The sequence below is a fragment of the Anas platyrhynchos genome, chromosome Z (genome assembly GCF_047663525.1).
Source record: "Anas platyrhynchos isolate ZD024472 breed Pekin duck chromosome Z, IASCAAS_PekinDuck_T2T, whole genome shotgun sequence".
Classification (NCBI taxonomy): Eukaryota; Metazoa; Chordata; class Aves; order Anseriformes; family Anatidae; genus Anas; species Anas platyrhynchos.
Window position 1 is genome coordinate 84,447,274 of NC_092621.1, and position 13,744 is coordinate 84,461,017.

General features: G+C 39.1%; 1 protein-coding gene across 4 annotated transcripts in view; it reads right to left on the reverse strand.

The window, feature by feature from the left end:
• SKIC3 (SKI3 subunit of superkiller complex) overlaps positions 1–13,744 on the reverse strand; it is a 48,650-nt gene that overhangs the window by 22,003 nt on the left and 12,903 nt on the right. For all 4 annotated transcript variants that reach the window (XM_038170112.2, XM_038170111.2, XM_038170110.2 and 1 more), the window contains 14 exons: positions 11,049–11,185; positions 10,317–10,403; positions 10,125–10,228; positions 9,895–10,021; positions 8,552–8,731; positions 7,630–7,754; positions 6,932–7,185; positions 4,848–4,950; positions 3,875–4,051; positions 2,748–2,892; positions 2,503–2,581; positions 2,329–2,390; positions 2,139–2,195; positions 967–1,035 (listed from right to left, as the gene is read on the reverse strand). In XM_038170112.2, coding sequence (XP_038026040.2) covers positions 967–1,035; positions 2,139–2,195; positions 2,329–2,390; positions 2,503–2,581; positions 2,748–2,892; positions 3,875–4,051; positions 4,848–4,950; positions 6,932–7,185; positions 7,630–7,754; positions 8,552–8,731; positions 9,895–10,021; positions 10,125–10,228; positions 10,317–10,403; positions 11,049–11,185 — 1,706 coding nt within the window. The remainder of the gene's footprint in view (positions 1–966; positions 1,036–2,138; positions 2,196–2,328; positions 2,391–2,502; positions 2,582–2,747; positions 2,893–3,874; positions 4,052–4,847; positions 4,951–6,931; positions 7,186–7,629; positions 7,755–8,551; positions 8,732–9,894; positions 10,022–10,124; positions 10,229–10,316; positions 10,404–11,048; positions 11,186–13,744) is intronic.

Below are 13,744 nucleotides of genomic sequence, written 5' to 3' on the forward strand. Positions count from 1 at the left end.
ATCCTTGGAAGTTTTTAAGGCCAGGTTCGATGGGGCTCTGGGAAACCTGGTCTAATGAGAAGTGTCCCTGACCACAGCAGGGAGTTGGAACTAAATGAGCTTCCCTTGGAAGGTTGGAAGCTTCCCTTCCAACCCAAACCACTCTCTAATTCTAAGAATAAAATGAACACTACTAAGAGGGCATAAGTACCACATCAGCACTTCACACTTAAGGTGTTGGGGAGCTACGTTACATTTTTCAAGACAGAGACTTCTTGTGCATGTTAGTTACACTTATAACAATGTATGACGGGAGCTGAATTTTGACATGATGTCAGTAGTCCTTCCTTAGAATCCGGTTTCAGTTAGATATTATTAGCAGGTCAACAGCATGGGATTATTGAGTGCACCTACGGCAATCACAAATGAGTCATGAGTACTTCTACTATTCACAGATGGCCTAGATACCAGTGGGAGCACATCCAATCCACAGTGGTAGGTGGAGGAAGGCACCTCCCAGGATGTAAGAGCTGCTTTTGCACCAGGTATATTAGAGACTTACTGTTTTTAACAGCGAAGATAGAAAGGGGGACACTGAGAAGTGTGCTAAACAGTGCTATTAAATGAAATAGTTATACAGAAGAAGACAAAATAGCTAGCATCTTACGAAGATGGTACTTTGTTAAGAACACTTAATAACAAGCTTCAGAGCACAAAAGTGATTTTTTTAATAGATAATTTCTTATACAACTCACAATTACATTAGCCACAAAAAACATTTATATAAAGATACATGATTAATGTAGCTTCCATTATATAGCAATACAGAAGCAAAGGGTCCCATCCACCCCCAGGGGAAGCAGCCGCTCCCTCTGCTTAAAATCCTATGAGAACATGCTTAAGGGCCAATTCTTAGGACAGAGTGTAAAACTTCTCTTGCACTAACAAATGGATTTGGCGCACAGTTAAGATTTTTTCACATCTTACCTGTCCAACCCAGCACAGTAGGTAAGTGGGCTCCAGAGACTGGGCTATCTTGAAGGCTTCATGAGCTTGCTGCAGAACCAAAGATAATGATGCTGTTCAACTGTCTGGCATGGTAACAGATCACTTTTGAGTATTCATAGCTAACATGCGGAAGTATTAGAAGAGATTTTCATGAATGAAATTAGGTCACTACTAAAGAATATCTACTGTGCTTTACAGAACAACATATCACCCACAGAAATAAATCAGTTTATCTTCTCAAAAGAAAAACATAAAATTAAAAATATTTAGAAAATCAAAGTTCCTCTCCCTTCCAAATACAACTCCTCCTCCTTGTTCTGAGGAAGAAGCTAGATTAACTGTTGGAACAATTAATATTTTAAAATCAGCCTAGGATCCAGATTTCAAAATTTGCATTTCTTTCATGTAAACAGTTTGACACATTCTGAAAATTGTTAAACTGATTACCATCCACAAGTCATAATTTTCCCTCAAGGCTGCACATGTTCATTGTTCTTCCCTTAATGTGGCACAAGGTGAACAAAGTCCTAGCCTGAGATGTCTTAGCAGTAAGTAGTTTTTACTATTAAATTATTTTTACTAAAAATAAAGCTTGACCATCACATTACAGAAATTAAATAAAATTGCTGAAATTCTTACCAGTAAATAGGATATTATGTAGTTTTAGGTACATGAAAACCCTGGACTTCACTTAACAGGTATTCCAATTTTTATTCAGAGAAGCTCTAAAGGTTATACAGAACTATGGCAAGTCATGTGCCATACTAATGAGCAGAAAGTAGCTACCTACAGGAAAATCAGAAACTCAAAGTTTCAGTTTGTGACTAAAAGAGTTCCCAGTCAACTTGTTGTGAGTTGGTTTGATTTAGTCCTTCTCAGTCCTTCTGAACAGTTGCTATTCCACTTAGTCATTTGGAGAGAAACTTCAGCAATTTAGAGCAAGTTCACTTAACTACATCCACTCCAGAACAAATACTTAATTTGTGTGACTCAAGAAAAATGCTGATTTTATTTCATTCAATTCAAGTATGTTTTTTGAATTTGAGAGGTACACTCTCCACTTTTAGTCCACGCTCTCACCCTACTATATACCCCTAAAGAAAAAGAAGTGGAAAGGGAAACCATATTTGAGAAATGGGAAAAAAAGTTACCTCAATGTTTCCAGTTGCTAGATACAAAACCCCCAAGTTAGTCCAGGCGACAACATTCTAGGGAGAACAAATACAAGTTAAAACCAATGTGTTCTTGCTGTATTCTAAAAAAAACAAATGACACAGCATCAGGGGAAGAAAAGTTTCAAATGCCCACTTGAAACAGATGGCAGCTGCCTACAGCACTTACGATTTGCTCAGCTTGAACAGATTTGATGAACGAATGTTGAGCAAGAGCATAATTCCCAATAGCTGGAGGAAAAAAAAAGGAAAGCTAGATCTAACTGAATTTCATAAACACCATTAGTTAAGTTGCCTTCTAATTTAGAATATTATGCAGCTAGGGGTCTCACTGAAGACTTACCACTACAGGAAGCAACTACACCAAGTGCATTCCAATAAAGATGATTTTTGCTGTCAAGCCTCACAGCTTTTTTGATACACTGAAAGAAAATCAAATGTGAATTGAACTACTAGATTATCATAAAATAAGATTTTATGCACAAAGTTATCCAGAGGGTTAGGTCTTATTGAGGACAGAGAGGTTAGGCAGAGAAACACCAAAGTTGATTTAAACTTTAAAGAATGCAACAGAAAAACAGGCAGTACCTGTAAAGATTTCTCTAGCAGTTCACTGATCTCATTCATGTCAGCATCCACTGCTGTGAGGTGCTCTGCTTGTCGATAATAATTTATTCCAAGATCACACCATATGTTAGGCAAAGGCATCAATTTTAAAGCTCTGCCGTAACACCTACAGAAACATGAATCACACACACGTATTATTCTGAGCCTCCCTAACATGAAGAACAGAAAGCTGAAAAACACTCGAGTGCTTAAAAACCCAAACCAAACAAATATGCATAAATACAAACAAAACCAGACAAGAATGGAAATCCTATGACAACTAATTTTAATTCAGACAGCTATCTTCACAGAATCCATCCTGATCTGTATTACCCCACCACTTGTGAAATTATAGATGTGCAATACATCAAAGTTATGTCAGCTGCAATATGCATATTTTTAATTAAAACAAACATCAACCATTTTCAGAGTTAATCAGACTTTCCCTCGGAAGTATTTTGACTACACATATCACTGTTGAGATCTTCAAAGGAGGTACATTGCCAGCCTGTCTTAACTAACACATCCAGCTGCACAAAGCTCATAAGGAGCCACAGGAGAGGCTACAAGAAAACAACTATAAGTACTTCTATTATCTCTAGCTCTATTATTGTGAGTTTCCAGGGACAGGCACAAGGAATTCCGTCTTGCAATGTAATTTAGATCCCATAACTAGGGCTCAAATTGATAACAGTTTTGTATGAAATAAACACAGACATAAAGCTTACAGTATTATCTTGGACTTTAATAATCCTGGGAGAATGGGCTAACTACTACTGCAACCATTCCATTTAGAGTAGCACAATTTGTTGAATGACAGACATGATATAGCCGTGCTCTGGAGACAGAACCAAGAAGAGCAGGTCCTAAATGAAGTGTTGAGAGCCACTGCAGCAATCCAGGGATCATACCTTTAAATGAGTGGTATAGTTTGAAAGAAGCATGAGGCCCTCTTTACCTCCTCATTAATCTTCATTAAATATCCAGGTGATAAAGATCAGCATTTGTTTCATTTTCTAGGAATAATATAGTCTAGAACATTTGAGACTCTATACTGTGCACAGATATGTAGAAGAACTTGACAGTAAAAAAAAAATATATATTATTACCTTCCTCCCAGTCTGAGCAGCTCAATTTTCTTCAGCATCTGTTTGCCTTCATTTTTACCCAGAAGCAATCCTAGAACTTGAATATTCACTCTGGCTGGTGAAATAACATGCACAGTAGTACAGGTATCTCCAAGCAGTTTCCAAAGGGATGATACATCAGGACGGTGCTTTGTTGCCCTGTAAATTGATATTTAAGAAAACCCACAAAATATCTGTTCAGACACTGCAATGCTCTTTCCTGAAAGAAAGTTCACCACTTTGAATAGTGGCACGAACTCTAATTAATTGATGGGCTGCTTGTTTTTTTTTTTTATTATTATTATTCTGTTTTCTTGCTACTAAATCTGTATTTTTAAAAACTTAAAAGTAATCATAAAAAGAGAAACTACAAAATGCTAACGTATTGCAATTTTGTGGAGACGAAGAGTCTGTTCTGAAAATGACCTGTTATCTATCAAAACATCAGCTGTCAACACTAACTTTTGTGTTTCAGAACAGTATCATTTATATTGCAAGACATGAGACACCTGCAGAAACCTAGCAGACCTTCTCCTATACCAACAGTTATCCCAGGGTTCAGTTTAGGCCACTAAAGCATTCTGTCTGATAAGCAAAACAGTAAGATTGAGGAAGGTAAGCTACAATAGCCTCTCATCCACCATTTTTGGGAGAAGTTTCCTTCCTTCTACCCATATACACAGGATGAGAGCTGAAATGAACTGTGTGCGACTTCACACTTGTGTTATAATCAAAAGACTCTGTGTCTTTAAACACAAAAAAGAAAACTCTCATTACCATTCGCTCTAGCAGCCTAAGTCCACAATGCATTATTCAAACCATTTTCACTAAACACTTCTACATTAGAAGCCCACTCCATTTGATTTAGTGTAACTGAAACTCCTCAAACACTTAACTCTTCTTCTTCAAACCACAAGCCCAGTGGAAATGAAACAACAGAATGTTTAGTACTAACCTTGTAAAAAATTCAAGAGCCTGCTCTATGTATTCCACAGCCTTCCTATCAAGATACTTATCAAGGGCTGATTTTGCCAGCATGAGATAGCACTCACCAAGTCCTGAAAGAAAGACAAAATATCCTCTATGAAAACAGATGCTTCCATGTTACTACTTGATGAAGGAGGTGGGGTTGTATGAAGAAAGACTGCTCCATGTTATGCTTTATGCCCTACATATACTATGCCTGACCAAAAAAATCCACAACCAAACTCACTCTGTGGCTCACAAGAGAGACTTTGCTTTTACCCCTTCCCCAGTAGCATGAACTGTAGAATAATCTGAATATTAAAATAAATTTTTGTAATTATAAAAAATATAGTATTGAAACTTTGGGTTTGTTTTCAAGAATTAACTACAGCACTCATGTGAGAGGTGCTATGCACTGGTAAGTCTGACAAATACAGCCATATTCAGTTCACACTTCAGTCAAAAACATTATCAAATCACTGCCAAATACAAAAAGAAGAAATAATATCAAGGTAATAAAAGTGGGAAGTTTTTTTAGAACTACCTGAAACCACAACTATTTAATCCTATTTAAGAATTTACTTCATATGGAAATAAATGCAATTAAAGAAACCACATCTAATACCACTATTTGTATTATTTCAGAAACAGCAAGATACTGCCTCTTTACACTGCTGGTATCTGTAGTGATTCTGTCTGGCAATAAGTCACTGGATTTGAGCCTCGTTAATTCTCAGCATTTTCTTCACAGTTCTGAATCTACATTCCTCATGCTTTAGTCCTCTCTATTTATATCAAACTAATAATCAAAGTAGGTACCATCTTTCTTTGCAGATTTTGGCAAACAATTAACATCAATAACATCGTGACAAACGCAGACCATATGAACTAGATGCAGCTCTGTGAGACTCTTATCATGCCCTCACTAGGTGTTTGTATTGACCACACAGAAGTCCCAAGGACATAAGCTCTTCAGATGTCAAGAAGCTCCAATCTAAAAGCAAAATTGATTTATAAAACTGATTCTATTCCCTGAAGTTATAAGTGAAGAGAAATGCTGGAGCAGAGGTGAACAAACTTATTATTCAACAACACAAATAAAAAGTGCACAGAAAAGACACATTCAAGCAACATCAGTATGTTCTCTCATCTGCCTTAAGACTACACTTCTAACAGCTCATTTCAGAAACTGTTTCTTTTTTGATCAAAACTGTATGACAAGTACACTTGTGTATATTTTGTATATCAGCTTACACTCATCCAAACGTCAAAGGCCTTCTACAGAAGGAACGCAACATAAAAATTCATACCAGAACCAAGCAGCAAAAAACTTGATTTCAGATGGATGTATAGGGTGAGAATGCCTGAAGACTAAGAGGCACTGAGAACGTGAACAAAACAGTTATTAGTTGGCTATCAAAATGTTATATACTCCCTATGTTACATAAACTGAGACCAACAGTTCACTTTCACTATCACCAGGACTCCGTGCTTGACCACTCTAGCCTGTTCCCAAATACATACTAAAGTAACCTACCAACTGCCACATCTAACATTTGCGAGACCTCTCTGGATACCTCACTACTATTTTTAGTCAGTTGAAGAAGCTCACAGGGATCGGAATCACCAGGGGTAACAGAAAAGGTGAGAAAAAAAAGTCAGGAAGAGCAGCAGCAGAAAATAAATATAGCCCACCTTTTTGACACAGAAGCCCAACTCCACTGCCTGTTCAGCCATACACAGTATTTGAGTGCTTAGGTGAAGCTGAGCATCATCAGCTGGCATCCACTACATAAATTTTCAATGCCTCTACCCATTTGGCTTGGTAGTTACGTAGGAATAGTTACCTTTTTTACTTACTTGCAACAGTAATAATCATTTCTGTGCATCATGGTTTAACAGTCTTCACATGTTTACAAGCTATTATACTCTTTCTTTCATACATGTGAATCACAGCATTCTACACCAGCAAAACTGTCCTTTACGTAGGCAGACCTAACTACATCAGAGCCTCTTCATGAAACTCAAGATAGAAGGAGAAAGACCTAAAATTTTCAGATTCAGATACACTACCTTTCAACGCAGGCACATACTCTTCTGTCTTCTTCAAGATTTCTTGATAGGTAACTATAGCATTTTCATATTTGCCTAGCATCTGCTCAACTGCAGCAGCTCTGTATATGCTGTATACAAGCTCTGGGTTCAGTTCACTGGCCTTCCTGAAGGCTTTTAGAGCTGTTGCATAGCTACCTCTGCCAAAGTAAGCCTCCCCTAGAGACTCCCAGCAGTTGGAATCCTTTGGATCAGCCCTGAGAGCTGCCTGCAAACTGAAGATATCAAAATTTAATTTATTTAAATCAAATGTGATATAAGTTAACAAAAACAAATTATTTCTTTGCATTATATACTATCAGAACACAACCACACAATTATATAGAACTTTTAGAAACTGCATAATAGTGTTGTAATCTTCATAGAACACATTATAAAAGTTTAGGCATTGTACCTAATTTTGGCTCATTATTCAGTGTTATAGTGTCTATGACAAGCCTGTCACCAGGCTTGTTAGCATGGATCACTGCTATCATGATAAAACTGCATTGTGCTAATTCCAGAACTGGAGATAGATACAGCTTGCTCAGACCCATTTCCCATTGTGTAGTACAGGCCATCTTGTGATTAGCTAACTTAATTTCAAAAATCATGAAGATCAAAGACTGTTTTACAGGGATTTACAGAAAACAGTTTAAACCAACCACGAGTTCTCTTACTCAGCCACTGCTTGTGACGGCTGACCAGTTCTGAGGTAGTAAAGTCCACGATGAAGCCAGGCCCATTTTATTGAAGCAGCGTTTGCTTTTTCAGTTACTTCATTCAAGATTGACAGAGCGGTATCCTAACAAAGCACCAAAAATGCCACATTAGTAAACAGCTGTATCTAAAGAAGAAAGTTATTGTTTAAGAAGAATACTCCCAATTCTAGCAAACCATTAAACTGTCTAACTTGTTAGTTACTGTAATGAAGAAACATTACATGGGCTTTTCAAAGCTGGCAGGCTGAGTGGCAGAGTAAAGGAGGAAATTATCACATCTGTGATAAGATGTGATTATTTCTTATGTATATGCCTTAGCAAATAGGCAACTTGATTTTTTAACTAGATAAGGTTACAAGTCTTTGCAGTAAGTCAGATACTCAGTCTATTTCTCCAGATATTCCAATAGTCTGTCAAAGTGTGGGCTGCTTTCTTGCTGTAATACCAGACTAAGAACTTTTTATACAATGCTAAGTAAGAAATATTTGTTTAAAATGTTCTGATGACTTTGTGTGCTTTTTTTCTGAAAGGAGCAAGGGGGAGGATGGAAAAAGAAATGGAACAAGTTAAATATGAAGAGAAAACTCACTTTCTCTTCATGTAACCTACTGAAAAAAATCCTCCCATCTTCTGAATCACGTATGTGATGACTACAACGTTATGCTTGCTTCCCCCACCTTTCTCCCCAGATAGGTTTAAATCAGAATTGAAGCACGGAGTTGAAGCAGATCCAGCTATGAAAACTGCGAAGCAATGACAGAATATCTGTTTTCTTGAGATCTTATTCTCAAATACTGAAGAAATCTCAAGTGGTTGCTCAAAGAGCAGGATTAACAGAAAATCAAGACACCCATTAGCCAAGGCCCTGAATATGCAATACCGTGTCTCCAAGTTCCACACTTAAGTCTACAGCTGCTATTCCAGATTCTTCATCAGTTGCATCCAGTTCAAAAGCCTTTTTATAGCAACCACGAGCTCTACTTTTGTCTCCAGCAATGTCTCTGTAGTAGTTACCTAAATAACAAAAGACACTTCCCAAGTAGCTGTCCAATTTTGCAGCCTATAAAGAAATATGAACACAATATAAGAGCAGCTTTTGAAGGAATAACAGATGGGCAGGTCCAGTGATAACTACTTGTACAATCTCTGCTTATCAACTTAGTTAAGCATCTTCTGTGGTACATCTGAGTATTCAAAAGATTACTTGAGCTTTAAATATTTGCAGAATCTGCCACAAACCTTCTGTACAAAATGTTTTGTGCCATGAGTACTAACAAGCGAGATGTGTTGGGAACAAACAATTCCATACTGCATCCCATCATTTTTATATTCCACTCAGTTTCAGTCATTATACTCATAGTCATACTGTATTATATCACAGTTAACTCTAGCATTTTCTAAAGTTTGAGTTCCCTTTTTAAGCACACTTGGCAGATTTGTTTATACTTAAGAAACTACAACCCCCAAGCAGCATAATAACAGCTATGACAATAATAAAAAAGCTCATATAAAATAATTTAGAATTAAGATTACTGTTCACTTCAAATACATTGCCCACTATACTCCGCTGCTAATGAATTGTAAACAATAGACGATGATACGAGTTGCCCATACCTGCTACTAATTTATAGTGACTTTGCAATATCTAGATTCCTATTTTGTAACTTCCAAATTCTCAGTAATGATGTCAGACAATCTTTTGGATTACATTCCATCTATGTGCAGGGAAAAAGCCACAACCAACAAAAACCAAACGATCAGGAAAAGCATATAAACTAGTTGGGCTTTGCAGGCTTACTTCTGTGGATACACACTGAAACTTTAATACCATTCTCTTTCTCCTCTCCTGCCTTTTTTCCCCCCCCCTCTACATTTTCAAACGTTTTGCCTTCTACATTTCAGAAAGTGCTACACTGTTCACCTATAGGCCTCAACTTTACAGCCCTCAAGGAAAGGGGATTGAAAGAACCATTACTACTTTTGGCTACACCGAAGACCTCAAGATTTCAGTGAACAGAAGAAAACAAAAACAGGGAGATTCTAGGTAATTACACAGCTCCCTTTCATGCATTTCTTCACAGCTGAATGTGGTTTACAGGCTCTGTAGGCCTGTAAAGAGTAACAAACAATTCCAGTGTCTAACTCCAGTCACGAATAATTTCTGTATTTCTTTTCCTATGTAGGAAAATGCTAATCTACGTGAATTGTTAAAGAAGCTTTTACCTTCAAGAGCTGAGTGAGTGTTTTTCCTTTGTCTTTTTTTGTCTCATCACTCATGAACCAATAGGTGAGCCCCAGGTACTGATGATACTCTGCAGTGTCAGCCCTTCTTTCAATGGCATTTTGAAAACTAAATAAAAGGAACAGATTAGATGAAGCAAACCCTCAAAAGCTGAACATTATATGCTATTTTCCCGCACATTTCCCTGTTAAAAAAAGAAAAAGAGGTTTACCTTCTTTCTGCCTGTTCATACTTCTTTTGAGAATAATGGATGAAACCCTCAAGAGCATGGGCCTCAGCCAGATCAGGGTGTGACAACAGAAGTTCTTGAGAAATCTGCAAAAATATGTCATCCTTCTCTAGTTATTTCTATATGAAAATAAGAGTTCTACATAGCTTGCAGGAAGGACTATAGAGCACTAACCTTTGAAGCTTGATCCACTAAACCTTTGTTTAGATAAGCCCGACCTCTGAAAGCTAAAACCACTGGATCGCTGCTTGCACCTGCAATCTAGAAGATCAGGTAATAGATACAAACAAGTTATTCTTTTCACACACTAAGAAATCAAAGGTGTCAAAAGCAGGTTTTCTACATGAAGACAAGAATGCACTGAGAGAGGAGACCACCCTTGAGGAGCCTTAGATAGAGTTTTGCTGAAGAGGTAGCAGATTGTAAACAGAAAGGACAAATCTACAGAAGTTTGAACAGTAAAAAAGTAGTATACATGAAACTGTGAGGCATAACAGAGGGGAAGCAATTTTCACTTAAAGCTTCACCATTCAATCTTAAAGTAATGTGTTTACATGTAATAACAAGTGAATTGAGGACAGAGGGAGTAGGATTATAACCATAATTCAAATAAAGATGAACAATAGCCCCAGAACTAGCAAGAACCCAGCTTCACTATGCAAGACCAGATAAGGCGAGGAGCAATGGCTTTTTAAATTAGAATTGTGACTTAAAAGAAGTTGTAGCAAAGCCTAAAAGCAAAGGAGCAAGGCATGTTTTAATTACACCATTGTTGGTAGGAGCTGTCTAAACCACACAGAAAACAAAAACGAGCCAAGGGGAAAAATATACAGCTTGAATTTTTAGTGCATAAAGATGAGAGCATTTTTTTTTTTCCTTAAACTACATTTTGGTCAATGAAAATACCTGCTCAAGTGCATTAATGGCTTCTTCTGCAGCATCGGCATCGCCTATTTTAATCAAAGCCTCTGCTTTCAACTGAAGAATACGGTCCTTCTTCTGCTGAAGACTAGGACTCTCAGGATTTCCAAGACTCTTGAGAGCTGTTGACAAGACAGAAGTTTAATCAAATGGAAATAAAAAAGGATCTACAGAGAACACCACTTAATAAAGCTAATTATTAGACTGTTCTCTCCTGTGTTGAAGAAACTATTACATAAAATCTCTACTTATGCAAGTTCAAAAGTTTGATCAATTTTAGAAAGGTGATGTCAGACATGTAAGAAACTGTCTCCTAGATGCTAGCCTAATAATTGGAATGCTTGTTTTCCTGATCCATGCTCTGAGAAAACAATGACCCTTCACTAACCAAATTTGTTGTTCTATACTTCAATGTCAGAAGGGGAAAAATATTGCTATTAAATCAAGGATTTAACTCTGTACCTGTGCAAAGCCAGCTCTGTACTATTGTAAGCAGTATTGGTTACTTCTCCAGTAGGCAGTATAATCTCACCTCAGAGAATCTCTGTTGAGTTGCAGTACTCTCCAAAGACAAATACTTTCTCAACTAGTCAGTTAACTCTATTTCCACCCGTGTCAGTCTTCTGTCTGACCTGATAGTCCGTCTGTCCTAGCATCCTGTCTCTAGCTGCAGATATACAGGAACAATGTAAAAACAGGCCAAGCACAGAGCAGTGCTTCCCTAGATTTCTCCCCGAGTTTTGGACACAAGGCAACTTTCAGTATCCACAGCATCTTTTAGCAAGGCACAATACCTTAACTTACACTTTGTCATAAGAAACAAAGCCTCCTTCGTTTGTTCTGAGCCTGACATCCTTTAGTTTCATTTGTTACTAACTAGATCTTGCATGTGAGAAGAAAGCATATGATCTTTATTTATTTTCCAATTAATTTGTAACTTCACGGATTTCAAAATCATCTCTTCTTTTAGAGAGTGGGTGGGTACTAAAACTGCACAAAGAATTCACCACGCTGCTCAAGTTCTTCATGCAACTGCCTGTTGGTGCTGTTTCAGTAACCATTCCCTTCACTGTAATTCCTGACTTTCAAGTTCTCCTGTAAAGCACAGAAGGGGAAAAGGAGCAGTCCTACTTTCTTCATACAGAATAAATACCTTTCTGTGTTTTACTGCAGTAAGACTAGAGGATAACTTAATGAGAACATTTCTTCTAACAACTGCATGACTTTGCTTTTATGACTATGGAATTTTATTAGTGTATTGGGTTTATGTGGCAAGGTTTTGGTAATGAGGGGCTGCAGGGTGGCCTCTGTGAGCAGAGCCCAGCAGCTGCCCCATGGCAGAGAGGAGCCAGCTCCAGCTGCTCCACAAGGGACCTGCTGCTGGCCAGAGCTGGGCTGTCAGAGATGCTGGTTGGGCTCAGGGAGACCAGATTGAAGATGGGGAAAAAAACTGCTGTGCTACAGCAGCTGGGAGAGAGGGGTGAGAGCCAGCCCTGCAGCCCCCAGGTGAGTGCAGCAGGAGGGCAGGAGGTGCTGCAGGCAGGCAGCAGCAGTTCCCCTGCGGGCTGTGCAGGGAGAGGCCCCTGGTGGAGCAGGCTGTCCCCCTGCAGCCCATGGGTCCCCCATGGAGCAGATCTCCACGCTGCAGCCCCCCCATGGGTGGAGGAGCCCCCGGTGGAGCAGGTGGATGTGGCCTGGAGGAGGCTGCGGCCCATGGAGAGCCCCCGCAGGAGCAGGCCCCGGGCCGGAGCTGCACCCCATGGAGAGGAGCCCCCGCAGGAGCAGGGGGTCTGGGGGGAGCTGCCCCCACCCGTGGGGGACCCGTGCTGGAGCAGTTTGCTCCTGGGGGAGGGATGGATGGACCCCATGGGACGGAGCCGTGTGGGAGCAGTGCTTGAGGAGCTGCTGCCTGTGGGCAGCCCATGTGGGATCAGCTGGGGAAGGACGGCATCCCGTGGGAGAGACCCCACAGGGAGCAGCGGCAGAGAGGGACCATGAAGGAGAGGCAGAGACGAAGCAACAGGGACTGACCGCAGCTCTCATTCCCTGTTCCCCTGTGCCTCTTGGGAGGAGGAGGTGGAAGAGGGTGGATGAGGGGAAGGTTGTTTTAGTTTGCTTTTAGTTCTCATTGCTCTAGTCTGTTGGCAATAAATTACTTTAATCTCTCTATGAAGAGCCTGCTTTACCCATAACAGTAACTGGTAAATGATCTCCCTGTCCACATCTCAACCCTTGAGTCCTTTTCATCGTATTTTCTCCCCCTTTCCCTCTGAGGAGGGTGAGTGAGAGAGCAGTTGTGATGGAGTTCAACTGTCTAGTTGCATAAATCCACTACAATCAGTTATTTTAACAGATAGCAAGAGGCCTGTTCAGGTTCTCACCTAATTACCTTCTCTGATAATTTCTTTTCAGACTTATTCCCCTCTGCCCTGAATAGCAGCAAAATGTATTACTCAAAATTCATAATTGGACTAGTAAAGAAGATAAACAACCAAGGTCCTGGTATTCGAATGCCTCTTTCAAGCATGAAAAATGACCTTTACTACTACATCGTGCTCTTTTAATCTATTAAAAAAAAAACAAAAACCACAAACAGAAAAAAAAGAAGAAAAAAACTCCTACTCAGTGCTATAACACTGCTTCTTAATCCAAACTGCTCAGTTTCCTTAAAAGTCTTGTAA